This window comes from Pimephales promelas, chromosome 14 (genome assembly GCF_988280905.1).
Source record: "Pimephales promelas chromosome 14, fPimPro1.hap1.1, whole genome shotgun sequence".
NCBI lineage: Eukaryota > Metazoa > Chordata > Actinopteri > Cypriniformes > Leuciscidae > Pimephales > Pimephales promelas.
In genome coordinates this window covers 775,473-803,331 of record NC_142782.1, presented here as the reverse complement: position 1 = coordinate 803,331, position 27,859 = coordinate 775,473, and the positions used below count along the sequence as shown (strand labels likewise).

General features: G+C 42.1%; 1 protein-coding gene across 3 annotated transcripts in view; it reads left to right on the top strand.

Annotated features, from left to right (window-relative positions):
• The window catches only part of mib2 (MIB E3 ubiquitin protein ligase 2), a 56,924-nt gene extending 32,607 nt beyond the window's left edge, over window positions 1-24,317 (top strand). For 2 of the 3 annotated variants that reach the window (XM_039674773.2, XM_089119219.1), the window contains exons 7-19: window positions 663-770; window positions 1,092-1,196; window positions 2,361-2,523; window positions 2,870-3,003; window positions 3,456-3,604; window positions 4,909-5,065; window positions 6,245-6,399; window positions 12,716-12,842; window positions 14,389-14,613; window positions 14,698-14,876; window positions 14,985-15,169; window positions 15,275-15,340; window positions 17,443-24,317. In XM_039674773.2, coding sequence (XP_039530707.2) covers window positions 663-770; window positions 1,092-1,196; window positions 2,361-2,523; window positions 2,870-3,003; window positions 3,456-3,604; window positions 4,909-5,065; window positions 6,245-6,399; window positions 12,716-12,842; window positions 14,389-14,613; window positions 14,698-14,876; window positions 14,985-15,169; window positions 15,275-15,340; window positions 17,443-17,684 — 1,995 coding nt within the window. In that variant the 3' untranslated portion in view covers window positions 17,685-24,317. The remainder of the gene's footprint in view (window positions 1-662; window positions 771-1,091; window positions 1,197-2,360; window positions 2,524-2,869; window positions 3,004-3,455; window positions 3,605-4,908; window positions 5,066-6,244; window positions 6,400-12,715; window positions 12,843-14,388; window positions 14,614-14,697; window positions 14,877-14,984; window positions 15,170-15,274; window positions 15,341-17,442) is intronic. The other variant, XM_089119218.1, reaches the window with a different exon arrangement.
• The last annotated feature ends 3,542 nt before the right edge of the window (window positions 24,318-27,859 follow it).

Genomic DNA, 27,859 nt, shown 5'->3' with positions numbered 1-27,859 from the left:
GCAGATGTGTTTACACTTGTCCAATTTTGTGTCTCAAATCCCCTCCAGAACTGGTTTAAACAATCAGATTCAAATCCGTCTCGCATGCGTTTTGGGGGGCATTAAAGGGATACATTAAAATTGCATTAAAAGGATTTTAAATGTTAGCATGGGCGTCCCTCACACGGGGCTGATCGTATTTTTGGGGTCTGTCGTTATTAAAGGGATACTCCACTTTTTTTGGAAATAGGCTCCCCCAGAGTTAATCAGTTGGGTTTTACCGTTTTCGAATCCATTCAGACGATTTTCTGATATTTAGAAGAATATCAGTAACCAGACAGTTTCTGGTCTCATTGACTTCCATAGTATATATTATTTTCCAAATATTCTTCTAAATATCAGAAAATCGGCTGAATGGATTCGAAAACGGTAAAACACGACTGATTAACTCTGGGGGAATTGTAAAATGAGCCTATTTCCAAAAAAAGTGGAGTATCCCTTTAACACCTGGTCTGTTCACGATCGGGTAGCCATCCAATCACAGAACACGCGTGAAGTGGCCAGGTGTAAACATGTCAAAAGATCAAGGCAGATTTGATTTCTCATGTCATGACCCCTTTAAGACCATGCATGTTGTACTTTAAAATTGTTGTATTGGATATCTGTTGTGTTTGTGTTGGCAGTACATCTCCAGAATTGGGTCTGTGCACAGAATAACGGACCGAGGAGACGTGCGAGTCCAGTATAGTAACAACATCCGCTGGACGTTCCACCCCGGAGCTCTGACCAAGGCAAGAAGATCCCACAAATAGCCAGACGTACTCAGAGGAAAAGCCATGTCTGTTGTCCTCACCTGTGAAGTGTTTGTTCCAGGCAGACTGCTGTGTATATTTAGCTACGCTCAAGCTCGTACGGCGGCTGTCTGTTTCACAAAGCCTGCTTTTCCCAAGAAGCACGCCATAAATAGACAGCTGGGCCTGTTTCTCTCTGCTTATGGCGGATGAAGGACGGCACCAGATTGTGGCGATTAGCTAAAGCCTCAGACGACTTTGACTAATTGGTCTGTCAGGAAGTGTGTGTTGTTATAACAGAGTCTCTGTGTCTCTGTGCAGGTCAACACGTTTGCCGTGGGCGAGCTGGTGAAGGTTCTGGATGACATTGACAGTGTGAAGAGACTTCAGGTTGGCCATGGCGAGTGGACAGACAGCATGGCTCCTGTAGGTTCCTCATCGACAAAGTGAAATCACATTTATTTGAGGGGACGAATCCTCTGACCTTTGAAGTAAAGAAGCACAGTACATGTATCAATATAATCAAAAACCGATTGACAGAATAGAATAGTTAGTGTTAGTATTAATGGGACTAGGGTTGATGGGAAATATGCATCTTCAGCAGTTTCTTGAAGATGGCTGTCCAGGTGAAGGTCTGTGAAGGTGATTTAGGCCACAAGACGCCGTTCACTTGCAGAACACAAGCTTCTGGAGACACATGGACCTGGAGTAGTGAGTTTATGTAGATGGGAGCAGAGCCAATGGTTGTTCCAACACCAGTGCCTTGAGTTTGAGTCAAACTGTGATTGGCAACCAGTGCAATTTTGTGAGGAGAGATGTGACGATAAACACTCTTGCTGCGGCATCTGAATCAGTTGCAGAGGTTTTACAATAATCCAGTCTGGATAGGACAAGAGCTTGGACCAGGAGTTGTGTAGCTCCGATAGGAAGGGCCTGATCCTCATGATGTTGTATAAGGCAAATCTGCAGGAACGGGCAGTTCTAGCAATGTGCTCTGTGAAGTTCAACTGATCATCAATCACAACTCCAAGGTTCCTGCCTGTCCTGGATGGAGTTATGGATGATAAACCCAGCAGAATGGAGAAGTTGTGATGAAGTGTTGGGTTGGCTGAGACCACGAGCAGTTCTAACTTTACAAAGTTGAGTTGAAGGGGATGGTCCTTCATTCAGCAAAAAATCTCTGTCAGGCTGAGATGCGAGCACCTCCCGTCAGATCTTCCGGCTGGAATGAAGAAAAATAGCAGCATAGCTGTCGAAAAACCATGTTTCTGAATGACAGACGCTAGTGATGACATGTAGATGGAGAAGAGAAGCGGTCCCAGCACTGAACCCTGAGGCACTCCAGTAGCTAGATGATAACAGTGATGGATAAACCATGTTTCTGAATGACAGACGCTAGTGATGACATGTAGATGTAGAAGATAAGCGGTCCCAGCACTGAGCCCTGAGGCACTCCAGTAGCTAGATGATAACAGTGATGGATAAACCATGTTTCTGAATGACAGATGACATGTAGATGAAGCGGCCCCAGCACTGAACCCTGAGGCACTGATCCTCTATTTGACTCATGGTTTGTGTGTTTATTCTCAGGCGTTGGGTCAGGTTGGAAAGGTTTTGAAAGTGTATGCCGACGGGGATCTGCGTGTGGCGTTTGGAGGTCAGACGTGGACCTTTAACCCCGCGTGTCTCTCTGCACAGCCTGGTGAGGTCGACGCCAATCTGATGACGGCTGAGAACGCCAGCGAATCAGGAAGTAAGAATTCACAGGAAGTGCCGCTCCTCACTCTCCTCGTCGTGTCGTATGATTCTTTTCTTTTTTTCTTTGGCTCTCTCTTTAAGATAAAAATAAAATAACCACATCATCTGTTCTCTTCCACACTTTCCTGCATGAAACCAATGCTTGTTTTTCTCGTTTCAGCGCCGTGTGTTTTTAGTGTCTCTCTCTCTTTTTTTCTCTCCTTCACATGCTGTGCTCGTGCTGGATTGTTTGTGTGTTGATGCATGGTGACATTTTGACTCATTCTGACTGGTTTTGAACTGTGGGCTCATGGAAACCTTTCTGAACGCAGAGTTTAATTATTTCCCTCTCCATCGTTCAGGCACGGTTATTTCGGTGCTGGAGAAGCTGCTGTCTCAGTCGACGGAGCAGGATCACCCGGGACGGCTGGTTATCGAGGCAGCGCACGGGAGCGCCGTTAAAGTGCGCGAAATGGTGCAGAAATACCCTGACAAGGTCAGTTTCTCAGCCTGACAGAATGTAGTAGAAAATCTCTGGTCGTTTTAAGTTATTTCTAGATCTGTCTGTACAAAGGGTTACAGCCTTTCCTTTTATAAACACTAAAAACAGACTGTTTATCCGCTGTTCATCTGTTTGCAGGAAAAACTGCCCTTATAGTATAATAAAAGTATATGTTATATTATTATTAATTATATAAATATACATTTTTATAGCATTTTAAAAAAAGACAAAAAATAATTAAATGATTATTCACAATTATTAATTTCACAAAAAAAAAATTCATGATTGTGACGAGCCTTCTAGAGTACAATTTAAAAAAAAAAGTTTTTTGGAAGTGTCTCTTCTGTACCTCAAGGCTGCATTTATTTGATCAAATGAAACATTATTACAATTGAAATCATCTGTTTTGTAAGTGAATATACAGTAAAGTGTGTGACTGTGTCCAGGTGGATATAAAGAACCAGGGTAAGACGGCTCTGCAGGTGGCTGCCCATCAGGGGCACGTGGAGGTGGTGAAGGTCCTGCTTCAGGCCAACAGCAGCATCGAGGCCAAAGATGAGGACGGAGACGCTGCGCTACACTACACAGCCTTCGGGTGAGCGCTTACTCATTCTCACAATATAAGACAAGTCCCTGTGTGTATTACCAAGTATTAGATGCGGCTATATATTTTTAAAATATTATACAGCTCATTCATTTGCATTGTAGCAAAAGTGAAGATTAAAAAGCATTTAGTTAACAGAAAATTATTCGTTTATTTTCCAACATCCTACATTTTTTGATGTATGTTGCTGTATCGATCTGTCCACATAAAATACATTTTTGGTGATGAGGATGAAAGAGGAAGAGGAGATGCTGGATGACAGGATTTTTTTGAATAAGAAATTAATGTATCAAATTGTGTAACAATTATATATATATATAAATATATATATAAATAATAAAATAAAAATATAGATGTATATAAGGACAAAATGGGGAAAAAAGAGAAATAAAACAGATTAACTAGGTCACAGCATATATATAGTATAGTATATATATATATATATAGTTCAGATGCAAAAGCCTCTAAGTGCTATTTGAAATTTTCTTCTAGAATGATCATTTTTATCAAGCTTGTATATTTAAGTTCAGTGATTTAATTTAAATGGCAATGATAATTACCTATTAATTGTCATTTAAGTGAAATTACTGAACTTAAATATATAAGCTTGATAAAAATTATCATTAAAGAAGAAAATTTCAAACGGCATTTAGAGGCTTTTGCATCTGAACTCTTCATATATATATATATATATATATAAATATATATATATGGTTTATTTTTTATTTTATTTTTTTGGCTAGTAGAAGTTCTGAATGGCCGGTAATTTAAAGATTTAGTAGCCGAATTGGCCGGTGAGTGGAAAAGTTATTTTCAATCCCTGTCGTGCTGCAGTTTCTGTGAGTCGTGGAGCCGCAGTCTTCGGCGTAATAGATTATTTGAAGGATTAAACACAAGCATCACCTCTGTGTTTCTCAGAAGGCGCACACACCAGGCCTGAGCTCACTGTAGTCTAATTAATGCGTAATCAACCGTTACATCACCAAAGCATCTTCAAACACTGGGTATATGAGATGACATTATTCTCCTCACACTAATGACTTTAAAGGATTACTACAACACACCGTAGATAACCCCTGAATATTATTATTATATATGTCTGTATTATAACATATGTTATATACCCAAACATACCCAAAAAGGAAGCTCTGTCATCTTTGACTCGCCCTTTTGTTGTTTCTTTGAACACAAAAGAAGTTTTTTAGAAGAGTGTGTGTACGCAGACAGTGTTTGTTGTGTGCCTGCTCTTGTTTGTGTCCTGCAGCTGTGTATGATCTGTGTGTGTGTGTGTGCAGGAATCAGGCAGAGATCGCTCGTCTCCTGCTCAGTAAAGGAGCCTCGGTGAACCTGCTGAACAACTCCATGTGTACGGCGCTGCACATCGCGGTCAATAAAGGCTTCACGGATGTGGTGAGGGTGCTGACGGAGCACTCGGCCGACGTCAACCTGCAGGTCAGACAGCAACATCAGACTCCTGTTCGGAGTTTAACTGGTGTAGTTTGGGGGTTTTTTGGTAGTAGGTGCAGTGTTTATTTTATGCTGGATATTAAAATATTAGTTGGATATTATGTTTATCTATGTCTGTTAATGGGGCGTTTGTGAACTCACTAACTCGTTTAGAATTATTGTTTTTGTGTTGATGTGAAGATTTGGGGCAAGACATCTCCAGTGGCATGTTTTTTTATTAATTGCAGTTATTATTTAATATTTGTATTAACCCTTGTGCTGCATCAGATTTTTAACACCGTTGAGTGCATTAAGGACCAAAAATGGCCACATATTAAACATTGCCTAAAATATTATATATTATTATTATTTTCCACTTTTACCAAGTTAAATCTTTTAACCAGCATCAGTCCTCATCATAACTACCAAAAATGTATTCAATTTCAGGATTTTAACCCTTTAATTACCAGTTTTGTTTGCGAAACCATCGATTTGTATAAGAGGAAAAAACACAAAAATTCAATTATTTTCAATAAACTAAATGCAAAGAGAAAACTTTAGATTTGGATTATCACAGTCCCACTTTGCAAAAAATCCCACTTAGCGCGTTAGAGATCAAAAATGGCCACCTATTAAACATTGCCTATTGCCTAAAATAAGGTGCATTTCCACCCATAGGGAATAAATATGTAGTGACGTCATCTGGTGGAATACACTATATAATGCAAATATAATGCTTTTGCTTCAAAATGAAAGGATGTTTGTGCAAAAATCATGTTTCATGTATTACTGACAGCCTTTAGATTTAAACAACGTTTTAATGGGTTTCAATGGGCCATTTTTGGTCTTTATGGTGCTGAGTGTTACTATTCGATCTACACAGTGTGTGTTATACATATTTTGCAAAATGGGATCACATTTTTTACATGTATCCAAAAAGTCACAATTTTGCCAAATTTCATACCATTTGCATTAAAACAGCCAAAATGGTCAAAGAAATTAACCTGCAAAAGACCAAAAATGTCCCTAATGCAGCATAAGGGTTAAGAAAATGCCAATTTCAAACTTATTCAGTAACCTATAAGTCAGTTGAGCAGGATTCATAGTCTCGTGATTCTGTTTCACTTAGTCAGAGTTTCATGGTTTGTCCCCTTTAAGTGATTGTTTTTGCTGTTGTGTTGTCAGGATTCATATGGAGATACACCCTTACACGACGCCATCGCTAAAGACTTCAGAAGCATCATTGAGATTCTGACGGTGGTGCCGAACATCGACTTCACCCAGCAGAACAACCGCGGGTTCAACCTCCTGCATCACGCGGCCCTGAAGGGCAACAAGCTGTGAGTCCGTCGCTCCCGTCCTCCATCATCACACCAAACCCGTCCAGACACGCTCCGTTCATAATAACACTAAACTGCATAATTGTGCTGGTTACATGTGCTTATTCTTCTCGCATGATCTCTCACTTTACTGTTTAAAGAGGACCTATGATGCTTTTTCTCATGTTCTTCTTTCTTTAAGTCAAGTCACATGACCTTATAGAGCACTTTATACAGTACAGACTGCAGTTTAATCGTGATAACAGGAAATGATGATTCGTTGAGTTCCTCTCGGATGTCCAACAGCTCTACTGATGTCAGTTCAGTGTTGATTGAGTTCTGTTGTAAAGATCATCAGCAGGGTTGTCCTCATCCAGGTCAGTTCAGTTCCTCCCCCGTGTCAGTCCGATCAGTAATGCTGATTATAACACGGTTAGATCTATTTCTTGATTCTGATTGGTCAATAGCTGTGTTACCCTAGCAACCACTCTTAGCAACATAAACATAGGCTATGTTGTCATTAATGTTGTCCGTTGATAAGCGTATAGAGTGCGAGTGTTCCTGCGCTTACAGCAGATACAGCATCTTCAGGCCAGTCCGATATTCATGATAATAATCCGTTTGAATATCTTGTCCTGAACAGTTATGATGTTTTCTGCGCTAATCATTCGCCAGTTGCTTCTCCAAGTTCACAGCCAGTTTAGACCTTTCAACAGACCCCTTTTGCGCCGACGTCACAGTTACGTCACGGCGCTAGCTGGAGGCAAAACAAAGTGAAAACTGGAGGCGGCCAATACAAACCAGCACAGATTCGGCTACATAATAAGGAACTCAAATTACTCTTATTACTTTTAAATATCATCTTTTTGTGTTGTTTGGTGCAAGTATCAATGAAAAATGAATATGCTGTATCTGGATTTTTTATTTCTAGAAAATATTCACATGATTAAAATCACACCGTAATGTCACTCTTTACATTGTTGTGGTCTCTGCAGAACTGCGGATCGTACACACAAGTCTTGTACAGGACCGTATAGGTTAGGGGTGTGCGATATGACGATTTTTAATCGTGGACGATTAAAATGTCTCCACGATCTGCTTTTGAAGAAATATCGTAGTATCGTGTTACAGTGCATTCTATCAGTTCAGTTCTGGCGCCTCCGTCTCTCAACTGTACAACGCGACGTAGCCTACACATGATCACACGTTAAGGAATAGTACGGGACACCGCAATTCACAAAAGTTCATTATTTGCATAAGCCTTGCCGGTTAAACATTTAATTCACGCCGATGCGCTGTTCTAACGTGCGCTTTCCTGACCGCATAACCCCCGACGCTCACATGCACTAGAAGTCTGTCAAACAGCGACTGAATACTGGACTAAGTTATCTCTCGAGTCTTATTAAGCTAATACTGTTAAATACACACAATGTTTACATAAACAGGCTATGTCTAAAGTGAAAGCAAACATTTGAGAGAATATCTGGTGTAATATGCGTCTATATTAAACGCGTCGCGTGCTGGTCTAAAAGCAACAGGAATAGTAGCCTACTGCCGCTTGTCCTTAAAGGGATAGTTCACAAAAAAAAAAAAAAAAAAAAAATCTGTCATTATTTACTCACTCTAATGTTGTTCCAAACCTGTATTAATTTCTTTCTTGTGCTGAACACAAAAGACAATTTTTTTTTAATGTGGGTAACCAAACAGTTGCTGGTCACCATTAACTTCCAGGAGAGAACAAAAAAAACTATAGGGGGACCAGCAACTGTTCGGTTACCCACATTATTCAAAATAACTTTTATTTTCAACAGAAGAAAGAAACTTATTCGGGTTTAAAACATCTTGAGAGAGTAAATTAAGACAATTTTCATTTTTGAGGGAACTATCCCTTTAGTGTTAAAACAACAAAACACAAGGAGAAAATCACTCACTGACTGAGAACTTTAATATATCTTTAATAAGAATCAATTTATTCAGTGAAGTCTATGTAGTGTTTTAATTTCATATTTGTTCATTTAATTACTTCAATGCAACTGCTAAATACACCTACTGCATCTGAAAAAATAAAGCACTATTTATTTAATATGAATATTAATTTGTGTAATGTTTATCTTGTCTTATTTTTTTAATAACAAAGAAAATAATGACAAAGATTTTTATCTTCGCCACTGGCCTAAATGTGTGGCTTTCTTTTTTCTTTTGTTACCTAAGGCTTTGTTTTTAACATAGGGACATTAGTTTGGCTGTAATGAACAGCCACTTGCAAAATATTAAAACCAACTTGAAAAAGAATCGTGATAAAAAATCGTGATCGTGATTTTCCTAAAAAAATCGTGATATGATATTTTTTCCATATCGCCCACCCCTAGTATAGGCATCTAAAGATTTATACGCCCTCAGTTTCTCTTTACGATCGGTTTCTCTATACGGTAGGTGTAGAAGTCAGGCCACTCAACCGAGGTAACGTACGTTAATCCTGTCAGATCGTCCATCATCGAGTGAGCGTGTAGGCGGCTACGGGTCGGCCAATCTGGTTCTGTCCATTAAAAATAACTTTTGGAAATAACAATCGCGGTCCTGGACACTGAGTGACCTTACACATTAAGATAAAACCTGATTTTCTTCAGTCATTGTTAAAAAACAAGCTAATAAAACTTGCTAACTAGCGTTAGTGAAGCGGCCAGAGGGATCGTTCTGCCTCCACCTAAGCTCCGCCCACTAAAAAACGTCACCATGTTTACCAACTGAAAAGGGGTCTATATAAAGTCTTCTCTACTTTCAGTCAGTCTTCGCCGCCATCTAAAGGCGATCATCTGCTGTTCTCAGTCAGGGACTATTTTTTCCGGTGGAAGGAAGACTTTTAGTGATTTTACTTCATGAAAGTTGCATTGAAACATTTTTTTTTTTTACTTTAATATTTGCGTAGCATGGTAACCGTTTTATTAAAGCGAGAGCTGTATCGCGAATAACTCAAGCCTAACGACGCCCTCAGTCGTGACTTGTTCATCATACACCACAGCCTTTCGAACTCAGGAGACTGACACCTTGGGCTCAGTCGGGGAGCCGGTCCTCCTCTGGCCAACGAACGGACACGGTCTCATTATTAAGTCAGAATTCAGATCGGGATCGGAAGCATTCAAATATTTATCCCGTTCCTTTTGCTTGAAGATCAGATCCATCATGCCGGTCGGAGGATCAGTGCCGATGGCGGTCGTGTGACTCGCCTGCACAGGGAGACTCTAGTTGACGCGGTCTGACGTTCAGGGCTGTGTTGAGGTCGTGTCTAGGTGCCGGATCGGGACACGGGTCGGATTCAGCTGACGGCGGTAACCTCAGGGTAAACAGAGAGACTAATATTAGCATAGATGCTATTCTTCTTACGGTGTGACGAGCACATCGGGTGTTATAGCAAGTGTTCCCGGTTCCTGTTGACCGAGCCTAATTCATCCAGCTTAGCAAATCGTTAAATGAATGTGATGATGTCAGGTTAAAGAGATGTGTTTTATAGTGCAGATTTTTCCAGAGTGTGTCTGCTGTTAGATGCTGAATAGGAAAGGGTCCACTGCATGCAGTTCAACAGCGGTGAATATCGAGATCGCAGTAGACGTGAAGGACTAAAATGCGTTAAGTACTGGAGCTAAACCATCCAGTGCTTTAAGTAATCAGGAATATTTAAAAATGCATGTGATGTTTAATAGGCAGCCAGTGCAGGGTTGACAGAACCGGGCTAATATGGTCAAACTTCCTGGAGCGGCTGCGTTTTGGACCAGCTGGGGTTTATTTATTAAAGGATTAGTTCACTTTTAAAAAAACTTTTGCTGATAATTTACTCGCCCCCGTGTCATCCAAGATGTCCATGTCTTTCTTTCTTCAGTCGAAAAGAAATTAAGGATTTTGATGAAAACATTCCAGAATTTTCTCCATATAATGGACTTCAATGGGGTCCAAACAGTTCAAGGTCCAAAAGACAGTTTCAGTGCAAACTGTTCAAATGTCTGTAAACGACACCAGACGATGAATAAGGGTCTTATCATGCGAAACGATCGCTTATTTCAAAACTTATTCCCAAAATGTAACTTTTCTAAGGACAAATGCTAGCCTTTCTCAAATTCTGTGAGGCGCGTTTGTAACGTCACGTAATACGTAATTACGTTCAAAAGGTCACGGGCGATGTAGCCGGAAGTACAGAATCAAAATCGTCCGACAACGTTGTTTTACCTTTTAATTCCTTTTTTGTAAACGGTGTTTGAGTTAGTTTGCACGTTCAACCTATGCGTTCAACTTGTAAACACTGACTCTGTACTTCCGGCTACGTCACCCGTGACCTTTTGAACGTAATTACGTATTACGTGACGTTACAAACGCGCCTCACAGAATAGAGCAAGGCTAGCATTTGTCCTTATAAAAGTTACATTTTGGGAATAAGCTTTGAAATAACGGATCGTTTCGCTTGATAAGACCCTTATTCATCGTCTGGTGTCGTTTAAAGACATTTGAACAGTTTGCACTGAAACTCTCTTTTGGACCTTGAACCGTTTGGACCCCATTGAAGTCCATTATATGGAGAAAATCCTGGAACGTTTTTATCAAAAACCTTAATTTCTTTTCGACTGAGGAAAGAAAGACATGGACATCTTGGATGACATGGAGGCAAATAAATAATCAGCAAAAGTTTTTTCAAAAGTGAACTAATCCTTCAAGCGTGCAGGGCGTCCACCCAGTAGAGCATTACAGTCATCTAGTCTTGATGTCATGAACGCATCAACTAACTCTCCCGCATCTGTCATTGAGAGCATACGGCGTAATTTAGAGATATTATTAAGATGGAAGAATCCAGAATGTTGGTAAACACACACACACAGGCTTGTACACATTTCCTCTGTGTGACCCAGATTCTTTCATAACAGCGAGACAGTTGACCCGGACAGCCGCAGGGACACACTCCCTCACACACACTCATGTTGTCACACTTAACGTGATTTACACAAGTTCCTGGATCTGGAACAACATTTCTCAGAACCAATCAGATCCAGGGTTCGAGTTCTCATCAGCTAGGCCTGTCCAAATGTTCGCTTTGTGGAATTGAATATTTATTTTACATTATCAACATTGCGTTAACATTTAATTATCTGTTTTTTTCATGCTCGGTTACGTTGTAAACTAAACAAAAATCACACACACACACGATCTTCTTTTTGTTGGATTGCACGGATTAAATATTGAATTTTAAATCGTGATAAAAGTCTTATATTAAAGTAGCTTAAGGATATATTATGTGTGCATTAGTGCAGGACTGTAAATATGATGATTGTCCAGCAGGTTTTGTCCAACAATACTTGGATTATTTGTGATTATTAGTAATATCTGACTGGAAGTCTTGGCCACATTTTGCCCAAAGTAGGGTGCTTCTGTGGCCAATGTGAGGAGATGGCTAACTTACAGGACAACAACATATATGCAGGTTTTAATACAATATCTTTAAATATATATATATTTATTAACGTGTGGTTGCACACTATACAAACACGGTTTTAAATGATATACACAGACAGCACAGCAACTTTAGACGCATTTGTTGTTGAATTGTTGACTATTTGCTCAAAAATCATAAAATACACTTACTAGTTGGATCGCAAACAGTAGATGACGATCCACACTTGAGGATTAACTGTGAAGCAAGACCTGCTTTCAATTGACTCGCGTTCACAAAACAGTCAGTCAGAAAATGATTCGCTCAAACATAAACTTATTTACGAAGGAAAGGCGCCACTTAAACTTCCAAAATACAATACATCCACTGTGGTTTCAGTGGCTCTGATGTCGGAAATAAGTGAAAACTACTATATATGTCATTATTACATCCCATCCCACAACACTTATGATGACTCATATATGAACTATAGTGTCCTGATCACACTAGCAGAAAATCATAGCTGGTGTCTGGATCATTTTTGGTTTGACTGTACATTTGTTTCCATGTTTATTAATCTTAATTAACATTAGTAAATAACAAATACAGCTGTTCATTGTTAGTTCAGGTGATTTCAAAAATATGTACTTTTGATTTTCCTCATGTATTGGTAAATGTTAAAATAGACATTAAATAGTATTAATATATCTTTTAGAAAGATAGTTTGTGTTAGTAATATTAACTTGGAGGAGCTTGATTGAGCTTGTAAAGCCCATCCGACTGATGGAGGATCCTGATCCGGTGCTCCTGGCGTCGGAAACAGATGTAAATGTAAAATGTGTCGTCTAAGCTTCTACGATCCTCTGAGCGAGTGCTGGATTCTGACCATGTGTGTGTGTGTGTGTGTGTGTGTGTGTGCTCCTCCAGCGCGACGGAGATGATCTTGGCTCGAGCGCGACAGCTGGCTGACGTGAAGAAGGATGATGGGTTCTCCGCTCTTCATCTCTCCGCCTTGAACAACCACCGGGACGTGGCCGAGATCCTCCTCAAAGAGGTGAGAGCGATCACTGCTCCTCATCACACATTTATCCCTCAGGTGCTCTTCGTTTCAGAGTCACACTTGTTATCCTCCCGGTCAAAAGTGACCGGACACCTAAAAATTAAACTTTTCTCCATCCCAGTAAAACCAATGCAATTTATTTTTGTTCTATAATATTTATTCTTTTGAATTTAGTATTTTGAGACAATTTAATTGAATTTATTAATATTTATACAATATTTATGGTCTATTTTTGCCATGGAAAAATAATATATATATATTTCTATATATATATTATTATTTTCAAAAAAAATATTAATGCAGAATTTTAGTTTAATATAGAGTCTAGGCCTTCAGAAAAAAAATATTTTTTGAAGAAAATTAGCCCCATCTGGTTACAGTATAGAGAAAAAGCGTAGAATCATGGTGTAACCACTAGATGGCATGTACAGCTCTCTATGGAGAGGCATGTGAATTCCCCAGATGTTTATCAACACATTTTTTGTTGTTGTTGTTGGTGGATTTGAATAGATAGTTGAAACAATCTCAAAAACTATTTCTTATAAAAAAAATTGACAAATTCACAATTCTTTTTATTTTTATTTTTTTTATACAATTTACCATTCATTTCCTATGGGGGTCATTTTTGACCAAAGACCACAAGTGTGACTATTTTTTTTAGCATGCTCAGATCATGACCTCAATTTTTTTGTGTGTTCACACACATAATGCCATAAAAGTCACTAAGTTTCATAACATTGCGATGAAGCTGTGATTTTTAAAATTTCAAAACATACTTTTTGTAATCAAAATTTATTGGTGTGTATGTGTATAAAAGTGTGTTTGTATGTGTGTGTGTGTCTGTTTTGCACTCTAGATGTTGTAGAGCGTCACCACTTTCCTGCGGTGTACTTTTTTTTTAGAATTGTGGCTGATTTGTCGATTGTACATACAAAAATTCAGAGAATTTTTTTTTGTTGTTGTCATTTTCCCATTCATTTCCTATGGGGGTCATTTTTGACTGAAGAGCAAAAGTGTGACTAATTTTTTACGACCACTTAGCATGCTCGGATCATGACCTCAATTTTTTTGTGTGTTCACATACCCAATGCCATAAAAGTCACCAAGTTTCGTAACATTCTGATGAAGCTGTGATTTTTAAAAATTCAAAACAGAAAATGTTTCGGTCAGAAATGAACAAAGAGCACCTGAGGGACAGTACACCCAAAACTACAGACCATGATTTACTCACCCATTTTATGGACTTCAAAACAGAAACGGCTATTCACTGTCATTATAAAGCTTAGAAAAGCCAGGACATTTTTTTATAAATAAGAAAAAAAGTGTAAAAATAAATAAACCAGATTAACTACACCACCACTTATATAGTATATATATATTAATAAGCTGTGGCGTAGTGGTTTATTTTTAATTTTTTTGGCTAGTAGAAGTTCTGAATGGCCGGTAACTTAAAAATGTAGTAATCAAATTGGCCGTAAATTTCAGCCAGTAATTTAAAACCCTGATTGATTGACCGGCGGTGTGTCTGTTTCGCTTGAAGGGTCGCTGTGACATCAACATCCGCAACAACCGCAACCAGACGGCGCTGCAGTTGAGCGTGAATCAGGGTCACATGGCCCTGGTGGCGCTGCTGGTGACGGAGGGCGCAGACGTGAACGCGGAGGACGAGGACGGGGACACGGCGATGCACACGGCTCTGAGCCGCCAGCAGCTGAGCGCAGTCATGGGCAGCGCCGAGGGGGAGGGGGCCGCGCTCTACAGCAGGGTAAGATGAGCCGCTCGCGCACGCTAAACACGGTCCCGTTTGAAACGTGCGCAGTGTGTTTACTCCTCCGCTCTGTGTCCGTAGTTGACTAGCTCAGGGCTGATGGGAAACACGGAGCTGAACGTCGGCTCTGCCATCGCTTGCTTCTTGGCGCAGGAGGGAGCCGATATCAACTACGCCAATCATAAAGGAAAAAGCCCACTGGACCTGGTGACGGACAGCAGCGTGCAAACCCTCATCAGGAGCTTTGCAGAGAAACACAGGTGTGTGTGGACAGGAGATTACAGGAACAGAGAGAGTTCAGATCTAGAGGAAAGTTAAAGTTAGATCATAGATAGAAACTTTCTAGCACTGTGTGTGTGTGTGTTCAGACTGCAGGCCGTCACGTGTGGCACGGGCACCAGCAGTGCCAGTCTCCGGCGGGTTCACACTACGCCCAACACCATGACCAACCTGGCGGTGCCGAGTGCGGCGGGTCCCAGCGAGTGTCTGATCTGCTCCGAGCTCGCGCTGCTAGTGCTGTTCTCCCCCTGCCAACACAGCGTCGCGTGTGAGGGTGAGTTTACACACACACACACACACACACACACTCACGGGTGCTGTTTCTGATCACTGAATCCCACACACTAATGCCAACCTCTGTGGGGTCGTGTCTCCTCAGAATGCGCTCACAGAATGAAGAAGTGCATCCGCTGTCAGGTGACGATAACAAAGAAAATCCGGCAGGGTAAGTGCTTTTACGTTTGAATGATGATGATATTTTATGCTGAGATTTGAACAGTTCCATTCCACCTGTGGCCTCTTTTCCAAATGGTAAACATTATCAATAATTAAAGGGATAGTTCACTTTGAAATTAATTTTTGGTATGTTTTATCTTACCTCAAGGGCATCCAAGATGTAGGTGTCTTTGTTTCCACAGTATTTTCAGTCAAACCGTTGTTGTCTATCAGTCATACACTGGAGGCTAAGGGGGTCCACCAAAGAGCAGCACAGAGAAGTCCAAATTAAACATGATTTAATGACCCGTAAATGTGGCCTAAGACACGAAACGAGCGGTTTGTGTGAGAAAACCGTTTTTACCTCGTGTAATCACAGTGATCTGAATCAGTTGTTCAATGTCCAACTGAACCGAACTGAATCAGTTCAATGTTACGCCGGAAGTGATCGTGTTTAATTTGGACTTCTCTGTGCTGCTCTTTGGTGTATCCTGGCATATCCTGCTCTGGGTCGACTGTGGTCCAAACCCTCCTGTTGAAATTCAGTGGGCGGAAATCGAAGTCGAGTCTGTATCCCTTCCGAATGGTACTCTTGACCCAAGGAGAAATATTCGGCAGGTTTTGCCATGCTTTGAAATATTCTACCAAGGGAACCAGCCTTTCAAGGCTGATCTCAGGTATTATTCTGTTCTCGATCCCCTGAAGTGGCTCGTTTTAGTCTGCCTCGTTTCCAAACACCCATCACGTGTGTCACCTCCCGGAGTTTAACGTGGACAGGAGTACATGTTTTAAGCTGTGCTTATGGTAACAATTCAAGTTCCTACAGGACAAACGACACCAAATAGGACAGACGGTTGTACACAGAGCGCTTGCTGAAGAGCCAAACTCTAACTCTATTGTCAGTCCCTCCAGAAAAACGCGATTATGCGATCGCTGAATTCAATGCAAAAATCAGCCAAAGTCCGCATATTTATGCGGGGGCCGCATTTTTTCAAATACGTCGCACTTTCGCCGCATAAATTGCCGATTTCCGTGCAAAATATGCGGGGTTTGCATAATTTCATAATCCTCGCATTTTCGTTGCAAAAAAACTCACATTTATCTTAGCAGAAAGTTGAAAAATGTTGCGTTTGCTTCACACAAGAGCAGCCATTTCCCCCTGTTTCCATGGGAACGTTATGAAGTGACGCAATTACGCGACGCCAGACAGGCGATTGACATCTCACAAATCGAACTCGTATAACTGTCTCACACGTTCTACCGTCACATCGTTACTTAATAAACAACATAAGATAAAAGAAGTAGCATCAAACAGAAATTACCCGCACACATGGGGCGTTCGAGGCGCACATATAACACAGCAGAGAGCTCTTAAAGGGGCCACACCTTATTTACACTCGTTACAGTCTGAAATAAAACAAATATTCCCAGCACTTTCTATGATGTAGTATTCTTGCTTATCAAAGGAAGTAATAAGAAATGACTCTTACATTAGCCTGGTTAGAACAGGATGTTGGGGGAATCACTTTTTTTTTTGCAATTTTTGCAAATTCCTGCAATTTCATCGCATAAAATTGCATAAATATCCTGCATATTCCATCGCATTTTTAAAGAAAACGGGCCGCGTAATCAATCAATTTTTGCCACGCAACAATCACAAAAAAACTCAGCGTTTTTCTGGAAGGACTGAATACTATTATGGTAAATGTTATATATAAATCGCACATTTTTTCACAAATTTTTGGAAATTACCACCACAAAATCAGTCATTTTGATCGCAAAAGTCACAAAAAAAAATCGTGAAATCCTGGTGGGACTGTATTGTGTTAATGCCGTCACATGTCATGACGTAGCACCAATCACGGTTGGATTAGTTTGATTCAGACGTCATTCCGACGCAATGCGAATTCCCTCTAAAGGGAACTTCTCCATTATCGGCATATTGTTGCCATGGAAACGTACCCGTAAACAACATTAGAAGCTGGATTCTCTTTAAGGAAACAGCTTTACAGTAGCAGTATTAAAGACTCATTTGCTTTTACGTCCTGCAAGGAAACGGGTGTTTTATCTCTTTCCTGACTAACTCCTGCTCTTCCCTCTTCCCTCTCTCAGACCAGACGGAGGTGGAGTGCAGCCCGAGCTCGGAGAACTCAGAGCAACACAACCTGCTGGAGCAGCTCCAGTCCCGGTACCGGCAGATGGAGGAGCGCATCACCTGCCCCATCTGCATCGACAACCACATCAAGCTGGTGTTCCAGTGCGGGCACGCCTCCTGCATCGAATGCAGCGCCGCGCTCAAGACCTGCCCCATCTGCCGGCAGACCATCCGCGAGCGCATCCAGCTCTTCGTCTGACCCGGGCTTCGTCTGACCCCGAGGAGTCGATTCAGAATCAGCCATGGATGCGTGAAAATCCATTCTGGAGGATTTGGACCTTGTGTTTCCGAGTAGCATGAGGACGTCTGCTGCTCCGACTGGCTAAACATCTCTAACTACAGTATTATGGAGCGAAGAGTGAAGCGAGATATAAAGTCAGATTTGCGTGAAATAAAGTCACAATTTGGACTTTTATTCGCACAATTGCGTGATATAAAGTCAGAATTGTAAATATACGGTCCCAATTGCGTTACGTACATCACGTAATTGTGAGAAAAAATGTCAGAATTGTGAGATAAAAAGTCGCAGTTACCTTTTTTATCCTGTGGCGGAAACAGGCTTCCATACAATTCTGACTTTTCTCGCAACTGCAAATTTATATATCTCGCAATTGTTACTTTTCTCTCCGAAATATGAGAAACAATCTCGCAATTCTGACATTTCTCGCAATTGTGAGAACTACTTTAACTACCAATCGCAAGAAAAGTCCGAATTGCAAATTTTATATCTCACAATTCGGACTTTATAAATCGCAATTTGCGAGTTTGTATTTCACATTTGTAAGAAAAAAAGTAATAATTGCGAGATATAAATTTGTAGTTGCGAGAAAAGCCATCATTTATGATGCGATTGAAATCATCCCTGCTGGAGATTGGGACCTTGTGTTTCCGAGTAGCATGAGGACGTCTGCTGCTCCGACTGGCTGAACATCTCTAACTACAGTATTATGGAGTAAGGAGAAGTTCACTGGCTCATGCCAGATCAGCTGATATTCTCCACATACCCAGCATGCAACGTTCTGTGAGCTGACACGCAATACCTGGGCCATATTTTACTCTAAAATCCGAAAAAAGTATATTAAAGATATGAAGAGTTCCGATGCAAAAGCCTCTAAATGCCATTTGAAATTTTCTTCTTTAATGATGATTTTTATCAAACTTGTACATTTAAGTTCAGTAATTTCACTTAAATAACAATTAATAGGTAATTATCATTGCCATTTAACTTAAATATACAAGCTTGATAAAAATGATCATTCTAGAAGAAAATTTAAAATAGCATTTAGAGGCTTTTGCATCTGAACTCTTCATATTACGCCTTATTTTAATTTTTGTGACGTTTTCATCATCGATTCTCATTACGTTGGTGAGGTGTCCATGGATACATGCTATCATCTAATGAACCATTGGTAACACTTTACAATAAGGTTCATTAGTTAACATTAGTTAGTGTATTAAGCAACATGAACTAACAATGAGCAATACATTTGAAACTGTATTAGTTAATCTTGGGTAATGTTAGTTAATACAAATCCAGCTGTTGTTCATGTTAGTTCACAGTGCATTAACTAATGTGAACTAATACAACCTTTGATTTTAGTAATGTATTAGTAAATGTTTAAATTAAAATGCTTTAGAGGTATTGTTAATTCTCAGTTCGTATTAACTACGGTAGTTAACTAATGTTTGTAAAGTGTTACCGAATCATTATTGTAGTACATTTACAGTGAATGTAATTCTCCTTGAAACATGTCAGATGTGATTTTGGGGTGAAATATGGCCAGATCTGATCCAGCACTCATCAGTCCCTGAGAACGCCGGTGTTTGTGCCGTCGTGTCGGAGAGCGATGTTGCCTGTACCGTACCCGATCTAGCAAAGATATACATACTGCATGCTGACAAGCATATTATCGACATCATATATTGTGTCACAGAGAACATTTGTAGTGTTATAAGTACAGACAACCTGTCATTTCTACCCGTGTGTGATTATGGCTCTGTCTGTGTGACTGAAAAGGCGTTCAGGGCCGATAAAAGTAGATTAAACTGTGTCAGCAGAGGTGCTGAATGCTTCACAAGACTAGCAGTGGTTTCATTTTCTCAGGTTCACGCAAGTCCGTTCGACTCAGAGTGCGAGACGCCTCCCTCTGTAAACTTTACAAACGTTCGGCCTTATCCACTGGCATTGCATGACGTTATATGAAGTATTTATTAGCCTCATAAACCAGATCTCCCACTGTAATGCTTTGCCTAAATGTGTTCTGGGATTGAAATCTCTTGTTTTGAGCATCACAGTGAATTGGAAACTCCTAAGATTTAAAGAGAGCCTTCATCACTGCTGTCATTATTTCTTCACCCTCATCTTTTTTTTTCTCCATGGAACAAAGATTGTTTGGTTTTAAAGAGTCGTCATATACTGTACCTCTGAAGTCAGTCGAGCTTCAAAAAAGATCCATAAATTCAAAAGTAGTCCATGCTTTTACTCCAAAGTAATCCAAGGTCATGTGTGAGAAACTACCGTACCGATGTATTGGGATCACACCAGGGAGCCGATCATCTTCGAACGTTAACAGAACGAGACAATGCATATTGATGTGAGATTTGCAAGTATAAATAGGAAGCGAATGCAAGCACCATTTGTTTCTCGGGCTCTACCAAGGGAAAGACACTGTCTCACCGCAGGGAGCCGTACCGTGGAGGAATACACATATGGGACAACATGTGGGACCCACCCTAGCACAGGTTCCACCAATGCAGACGAGCGTTAGGCCTGCTGGGGGGTGTGGAGGAACTCGACAGGGTTTGGCTAACGGGAAACTCACCCGGAGCAGAAATGTCCCATGTATCCGGTCCATAGGAGGGGAATGGTGCAGCAAGCCGACTCTTTGAGCGGGACCTACGGTGTTTACTGGCTATGGGAAGCGAGCACACTGGAGGATACCAGCTCGACACGAAGGCTATAAAACCTTTGGTGTCGCCCCGCCCCCAGCTCTACAGATATCTGTTAGTAAGGCGCCTTCTGCCAGCGTTGATCCAGCTTGTAGAAATGAAGGGTCTGACCATGGGCTGAGGGTTTGTCACACAATTTCTTTCCTTCACAAGAATCCTTCATAACGCATACTAAGAAAGATATATTTGTATAAATAGCAGTGCAACACTGCATGGTGACCACAGCATGCCTGGACACTTCGTCTAGGGCAGTGGTTCCCAAACCTGTCCTGGAGGACCACCAACACTGTATGTTTTCCATGTCTCCCTAATCAAACACACCTGATTCGACTTATCAGCTCATTAACCCATGTGATAATGAACTCATGAGTTGAATCAGGTGTGTTTGATTAGGGAGACAACGAAACCGTGCAGTTTTGGTGGTCCAGGTTTGGGAACCACTGGTCTAGGGGTTCTCTAACTCGTAGAAATGAAGTGAAGAACTGTCAGTGGTGGAGCGGCTGCAGAGGAGCCAGAGTCTGGTTCAGCCAGAGATGGTGTTCCTGGACCGCAAGAGTGGACCCTGACCTGACGGACTGAACATGCGGCAACCTTCGTCGCTCGGAGGGTGGAAGTCAGTTGGCGTACGGTGGTCCTCCATGAGCTCTCGGTCAGGGCTACACTTGTGCATGTCCATGAGTGCTTTGGCCGGATGGACCTGCAGCAACACCATGGCATGCAGGGAGGAGTCCCTGTCCACAGGCTCTGTTAGCCTTGCCCGTGAGAGCGGATGAGAACTTACAGGCCTATGATGGGAGATGCGGATGCGCTGGATACATTTGCATCGCGACTGACCACTCATCCGGAGGATTATCCACGTGCCCTTGGGCTGAACTACTGTCAAGCAGTGTTGTAGTACTCGGGACTCGGACTCGGTCTCGAGACCATATTTTAATGGTCTTGGTCTTGTCATGGACTCGTGTGCATTTGGACTCGGAATTGACTCGTACTCGAAAAAAATTTTTTTTAGGACTCGGACTTATTCCCGAGTCCACTCGAGTTCAATTAAAAATATTTTTCATGATTATTAATGTATGTTAATAAAATATTTCTTTAAATTGATTGACACGCCGAGTGATTGGTGATTTTCTAGTGCGCAACTGCGCATGACAAATTGTAATAAAATTACTTTTAACACCACCTACTATGTGGCCTTTTTACCCTAAACTGATCATATTTTTTAAACTCTAAGTAAATTCAGTAAAATAAAAAAAGGATTTCTCTAAGTAAATAAAAGTAAATTAGGTAATCAACTCTCACTGGTCTCGGTCTCGACTCGGACTCGACCGTCTCTGGTCTTGGACTCGACTTGGACTCGACCGTCTCTGGTCTCGGACTCGACTTGGACTCGACTCTCTCTGGTCTCGGTCTGGACTCGGACTCGAGTGAGGTGGTCTCGACTACAACACTGCTGTCAAGAGTAGTGAAGGGTTCAGTTCACTTCAGTTTTGGGCAGAAAAAGCTGTCCTGGTAACATAGTCATGCACTTCTGGAAAGAAAGGCACTGGGGCTGCACGCTGAGGACCATCACGGCCCGCCCCGAGATGCCAATTATCCAGCCTCGAGGGTTCGGGACACGGTGGAGGGTTCCAGTCGAGCCCAACTCTCTCGGCTGCCTGGGGAAGGATAGCCATCAATTCTGGATCCGACTCGGGCTACACAACTCTCCCAGAAGGAGACGGGGCAGCCGAGTCTTCATCTCCAGACTCAAGCTCACCCTCCGATGCTGCGATAGACATCTGGTCAGCAGGGGCAGCCCCGAATGAAACGACTGGCTGGTCATGAGAGGAACCAGCACGATTCACCAGAAGCTCCACGGCTTGCTGTGTCTGAGAGGAGTGAGGGGCCACAGGGATTGGGTACCGGCAGGGAAGCCCTCACTGTGATCCTCAGATCACCCTGGCTAGTCGTCGAACTTGCCCTCTTTGGGGGTTGGCCAATAGGGCACTAGATCAAGGCATAGGTAAGGGGACTCCACCTCGTTTGAGGTGTAGGAGTCTCGATGGTCATGCTCCTGCAATGATTGCCCAGTGCCAGAGAACGACCATATCCAGAAACACTGGTGATATGACATCTTGAAAAAGCTCTTAAAAAGCTTGAAAAAGTTAGCTCTCTCAGTGCCGAAACACACAGGGGAAATGGCCACGGCAACACTGGTAGGGGATGGTGCACAGTAAACACACACTCACTGTTGAGAAAAACACTTACCTCGGTGAAGGCGCCCACTAACCAACGCAACAACACAAAACAGCGCTTGACATCTGTAAGTATCTCGGGACCACCGCTGTTCTCTCGCTGTCACTCTGAAACTGGAGGAGCGGCTTCTTCCCGAAGAACAGTCGACATACACACTTGAATTCTGATTCAACTAGGGCTAGTTTCAACACTCTTCACAGGCATACAGTTATCTGTTCAGTTATACGTTATGGTGCTTGCATTCACTTCCTATTTATACTCGCGCTGAGTATAAATCTGGTACGCAAATGTCCATTGGCTCGGTCTGGTAACACTCGGAGATGATGGGCTCCCTGGCGTGATCCCAATACGTCTACATATGTCAAACATGACCGACTGAAAAGGAAACAAGCTTCCATAAGCAACAGACCCACATTTTTGAGGTTTGTAAAGTGGAATGGACTCTCGTTGCATGGAAATAGCTGTCCATTTTAGGACACTTAAAATAATCCCACCAGGCATGAGGGTGAGCAAACATGAACTGTCATTTCTGAGTGAACTGTTTCTGTAACAGTTCATATATTTCCCCTGCTATTATGATGTAAGAACTGTGTTAGATCGGCAGCTGGGTGTGTATTTTACCATTGTTAGTTATAGTTATATTTCCACCATGGATTCGACCTGTAAGCACTCGAGCATCAGTTCATCCCCTCATAGAGTCTCATGTCTGTTGTGTGTTTCTGTTCCAGAAGGGCTTACTGTGTGCATTTATTATATTTTAATGTATTCGTCATTCTGTGACGGGCTTTTTTTTTAATAGGTCCTGCTTTTGGGACAGCCAACGCAAACATGTAAATCTGAATGTCTCGCTGTTTGCCAGATCCTGAGAAATACTATGGCGAAATTAGTGCCAAAATGAGTCAGCGTGTGCGGAGGAGCATCATGTCCGGATCAAGCCTTTGTGATGTTTTTATTTAACTTATAGTTGTGTTTTATAATTTGTTTAAATTGAAATTGTGTAGTTATTTTGCTTTTCGATTAAGAGGACAATGGAAGTCAGCCTCGGCTTTTAGAATAGAAGGACAGTCTAGTTTTATGAAGCTTATCTGCTAACAGCTCACCATATACAACATCACTTCTGTCCAATATTACTGCGAAGTGACTTCGTAAATTATTCCTGTTTATGTTAGATGTTATAATATACAAAGTATTCTGATGAAAATGGCATGTTCTGCTTCACTCGGATTTATTAACATCAAAACTGATTGTGAAGGTAAATTTCAGAATGACGTCGTCGTCTTTTCCGTTCAGAATATTGACGATCTAGAATTCATCTAGAACTGTCCATTTGTAATGATATTGTTTGTGTTGTACATAATACTACATGTAATTCAAAAGAACAAAACGTATGTGAGTTGTCAGCAGGTAAGGATAAAAACATGATAATGAACGACAAAAATGGAATAAGTTTAAGGAAAGTGTATGTCAGATTATTTAAGCAAAACAAATAAAATGTTACGAAATGTTTATACAGTTCAGTATGTGGAGTTCCAATGTTGGCCTTACTGTCCATTTCCTATATTTATTTATTTTTGTTTGTCACCTTTTTTTCAAGTCTTACTCTGTAAAAAATATTTTGAAGTAAATATTGAACTGTTTTATAAGCATATACTTATGGTTTCATTTTTTGTGAGCTGTAGTGGCAGGATCTAAGGATCTCACTGATGAATAAAGTTGACAATGAGTTCTTGTTTCAGGATCGAAAAGCTTGGAGAAAAGAAGAGAAAATGGCGCCCTTTAGAGAAGTCACTTAAATCGTTGCCTGTCCTTTGGTTTGTATAAAAGTAACTTAGGCTATACAACATTTGGAGTATTACACGATGTTGAAATAAAGTGAATCAGCAGAGTTTTGCATGTAAATGGAACGATTGACAGAAGAAAGCGTTAAAACTCTTCACATGTGCATCATCTGAACACAAACCGCGATCACACACACTTGTTCACGGTGTCACTCTTCCTGTCTTCACAACCTGAGAGCCCTGTCTGATTAATATTTCCTAATTTAGTAATAGGCCTATTATTCAGGAAAATAGTAAGCAGTAAACTGGTGAATTTCAATTCCCCCATTACTCTCTTTACAAATATATGTGATGCGAAAATACATTCACGAGTTTACATGTTAATGAAATCAGATAAAGTATTATAATGCGTATTTGGCTTGCTGTCCTGGGGAGGGCTCTGAGCTCAGAATTCGGCCTGACCCCAGAGAACTCCCCCTTACTTTAGGGATCTTAGGTATCTATGCGCGGAGTCGCGGACCCAGCCGAATGTGGGGTGAAGGGGTGGTGGTGGGATGCTGAGAAATTAGTCATGAGACAGGAGGTAAGTGAAGGCTGTATTTATACTAGCTTTCCTTGCGCTGATTGGATGATTACCTGAATATGCTCCTCCTGAAACTTGTTAAATAAAACTTAATTTCACGAGTTTACATGTTAATGAAATCAGATACGTATTTGACTTGATGTCCGGGGGAGGGCTCTGAGCTCAGAATTCGGCCCGACCCCAGAGAACTCCCCCAAAATGCCAGATAAACGAAGGACAGCGAGCGTAGAATTTTAACCCCCCAAAAAAGTGAAGGGTATGTAATTTACCAAGAAACGAGCTTGCCTGTTCGACTGGGAAGGCTCTCGCAACGACCGACGGGAACTTGGATGCTCACGGCATCGGACGGATAAGCCCATTCTGCAGTTGAACTGACAGCTCGCTGACGTAAGAATTAGCGAGCGTAAATTTGTGGTCGAGTTTAACCGTTCACCCGGGAGGGCTCTCACTCGGTCGGGAGGGCTCGACCGGCGCTTCGAAGGGGGCCTGGGGCACGGGAAAGACCCCTCAAGTCCCGACGAATGGGGAGCCTCCTGGCAACACGAGCGCGGACGTCCGGCGACGCCTAAGACGGGCAGACTCTCACTGCAATTCGAACGGGAGGGTTCAACCAGCGTTTTGGAAGGGGGACGGAGCCCAGTCTTCGAACGGCTGAGTCATCTCTGCGTGCGAACGGGGGAGTCTGCGTGTGATTGAAAAACGTACTATGAATCTTAAGCGAGTGGCGAGCCCAGATGTAGTCGGAAGGTATAGTGTGAGCGGATGTAGCTGAAGTGAAGCATGGCAGGAGATAATTATGATTAAACTTGATCGGAACAGCGGAGGAAACTGAAGAATGCTAGGATGAACATGGCTTCTAAAGTATAGGCGGTGCTGATGGAGTAGTATCCAAGACGGAGTGATGACGTGCATCTAGTGAGTATATCGATTGATTGGTTGTCTGGTATCTGGGTGCGTGGGGCGGGATCTTTGGATTCCCTTAAAGGGATAGTTCACTTTGAAATTAATTTTTGATACTATTTAGCTTACCTCAAGGGCATCCAAGATGTAGGTGTCTTTATATCCACAGTATTTTCAATTTTGACATTTTTCAGGCAAAGTGTTGTTGTCTATAAGTCATACACTGGAGGCTAAGGGGGTCCACCAAAGAGCAGCACAGAGAAGTCCAAATTAAACATGATTTAATGACTCGTAAATGTAAGTACACATTGATGTCCTAAGACACGAAACAAGCGGTTTGTGTGTGAAAACGAACATTATATCGTTTTTGCCTGGGAGGGATCGATGGATTGATTTGGGGGGCATGCCGTGGTGGCATGGATTGTGGATCTGCAAATTGCGCAGGAGATATTTCTGCAGCCGAGGAAGACTCGGTTATGAAGATCGGTGTCCAACGCTCCCCAATAGGGACATTGATTCCATTGGGAAACGCGGACTGCACATTTTGCGGAAAACAGCTTGTGATACGTATAAAAATTACTACCCCCGTAAGACAACGCAAGCTCCGCTATGATAGACAAATAGTCATTCAGCTCGTGCCGTCTATGTGGAAAAGACGAGCATATGATTTCTGTATAGCGGCTGAAGGCAAGACAGAATTCGGCTAGTGACAATGTACGAGATGTAACCTGTGAGTTATATTTTAGAGAGACTGAAATGTTGCCGCAATCTACTTGGCGATTGGATTCGGCCGGTGGAAACAAGAACAGGAGAGAACCCAAATCAACGTCTGCGCCTGCGAGGATTTGAGCTCGGATGTTGTTCGTCACTGGAGGAGGTTCCATTACCGCTGCATTCGGAGGGGCTGGTTGAGGAGTGGCTGAGAAGAGAGAAAAAGGAGAACGCACTTGAAGAGGGTTAAAGGGATGGAAAGTCGGGGCTGTGGCCGTTTGCGGAGGCATCCTCACGCTGAGATCGGCCCCCGGGTTAGATGGAGGAGGAATGGGGAGAGCATAGTGTGGAAAGGGAAGGAAATGCGCCGGTGATTGACCGGCTAACAGAGGCATCCTCACATTAGGGTGAGCACCTGGCGCTTGAGAAGGAGGAAAACTGAGAGAAGTAGAAGGAAAGAAAAACGTTTGGGGATCCTGTAAGAAAGTGGAACTGCCGGGATCTAGAGTGTGAGGTACCACAGTGGGAGGGGCTGAGGAGGGGAGTTGGCCTGGAGGAGGTTGGCGCCTTTCCGTGACAGGATCCGGGGCGCGGCCCAGGCTAGCGGAAGGTCTGTGATGCCGTGTCGCGGGGAGCGGCAAATGCGGAAGGAGGTACTGCAGAACGAGCGATCGGGGTCCGGCGAGCCCTGCTCGTTCTAGCCGGAGGAATTGGAGCTGAAACAGAAGGTTGAGCAGATTGTAAGGTAACATATAAATTATATAATTCTGCTTTTTTCATCCTGCGGGAGAAATTTGTATCAGAATTAATTAGGGCTTGTCCACTTCCCTATGGGAGGGATGTTTGGGGTAGCTGGAAGATAGGAAGGCACAGAAGACGATGATGAATTCCTCGCTGGCGGTGGTGAGGGGAGTTTTCGGCGTCTTGGAGTGTGCGGAGATGATCTAGAGAGCTGACGTCCCCTGGATAAGGATGGAGGCTCAATGTTGTCGTTGGCTTCTGGAGAAGGAAGAGTCGCTGGAGTGGAGATGATTCTGTGATGAAAGATTCATCGTCAGAGGGGAAGAGCACTAACTCGGACATGACGGCACGGAGGCGGAGTCGAATGCTGAGAAATTAGTCATGAGACAGGAGGTAAGGGAAGGCTTTATTTATACTGGCTTTTCTTGTGCTGATTGGATGATTACCTGAACATGCTCCCCCCCAAACCTTGTTACA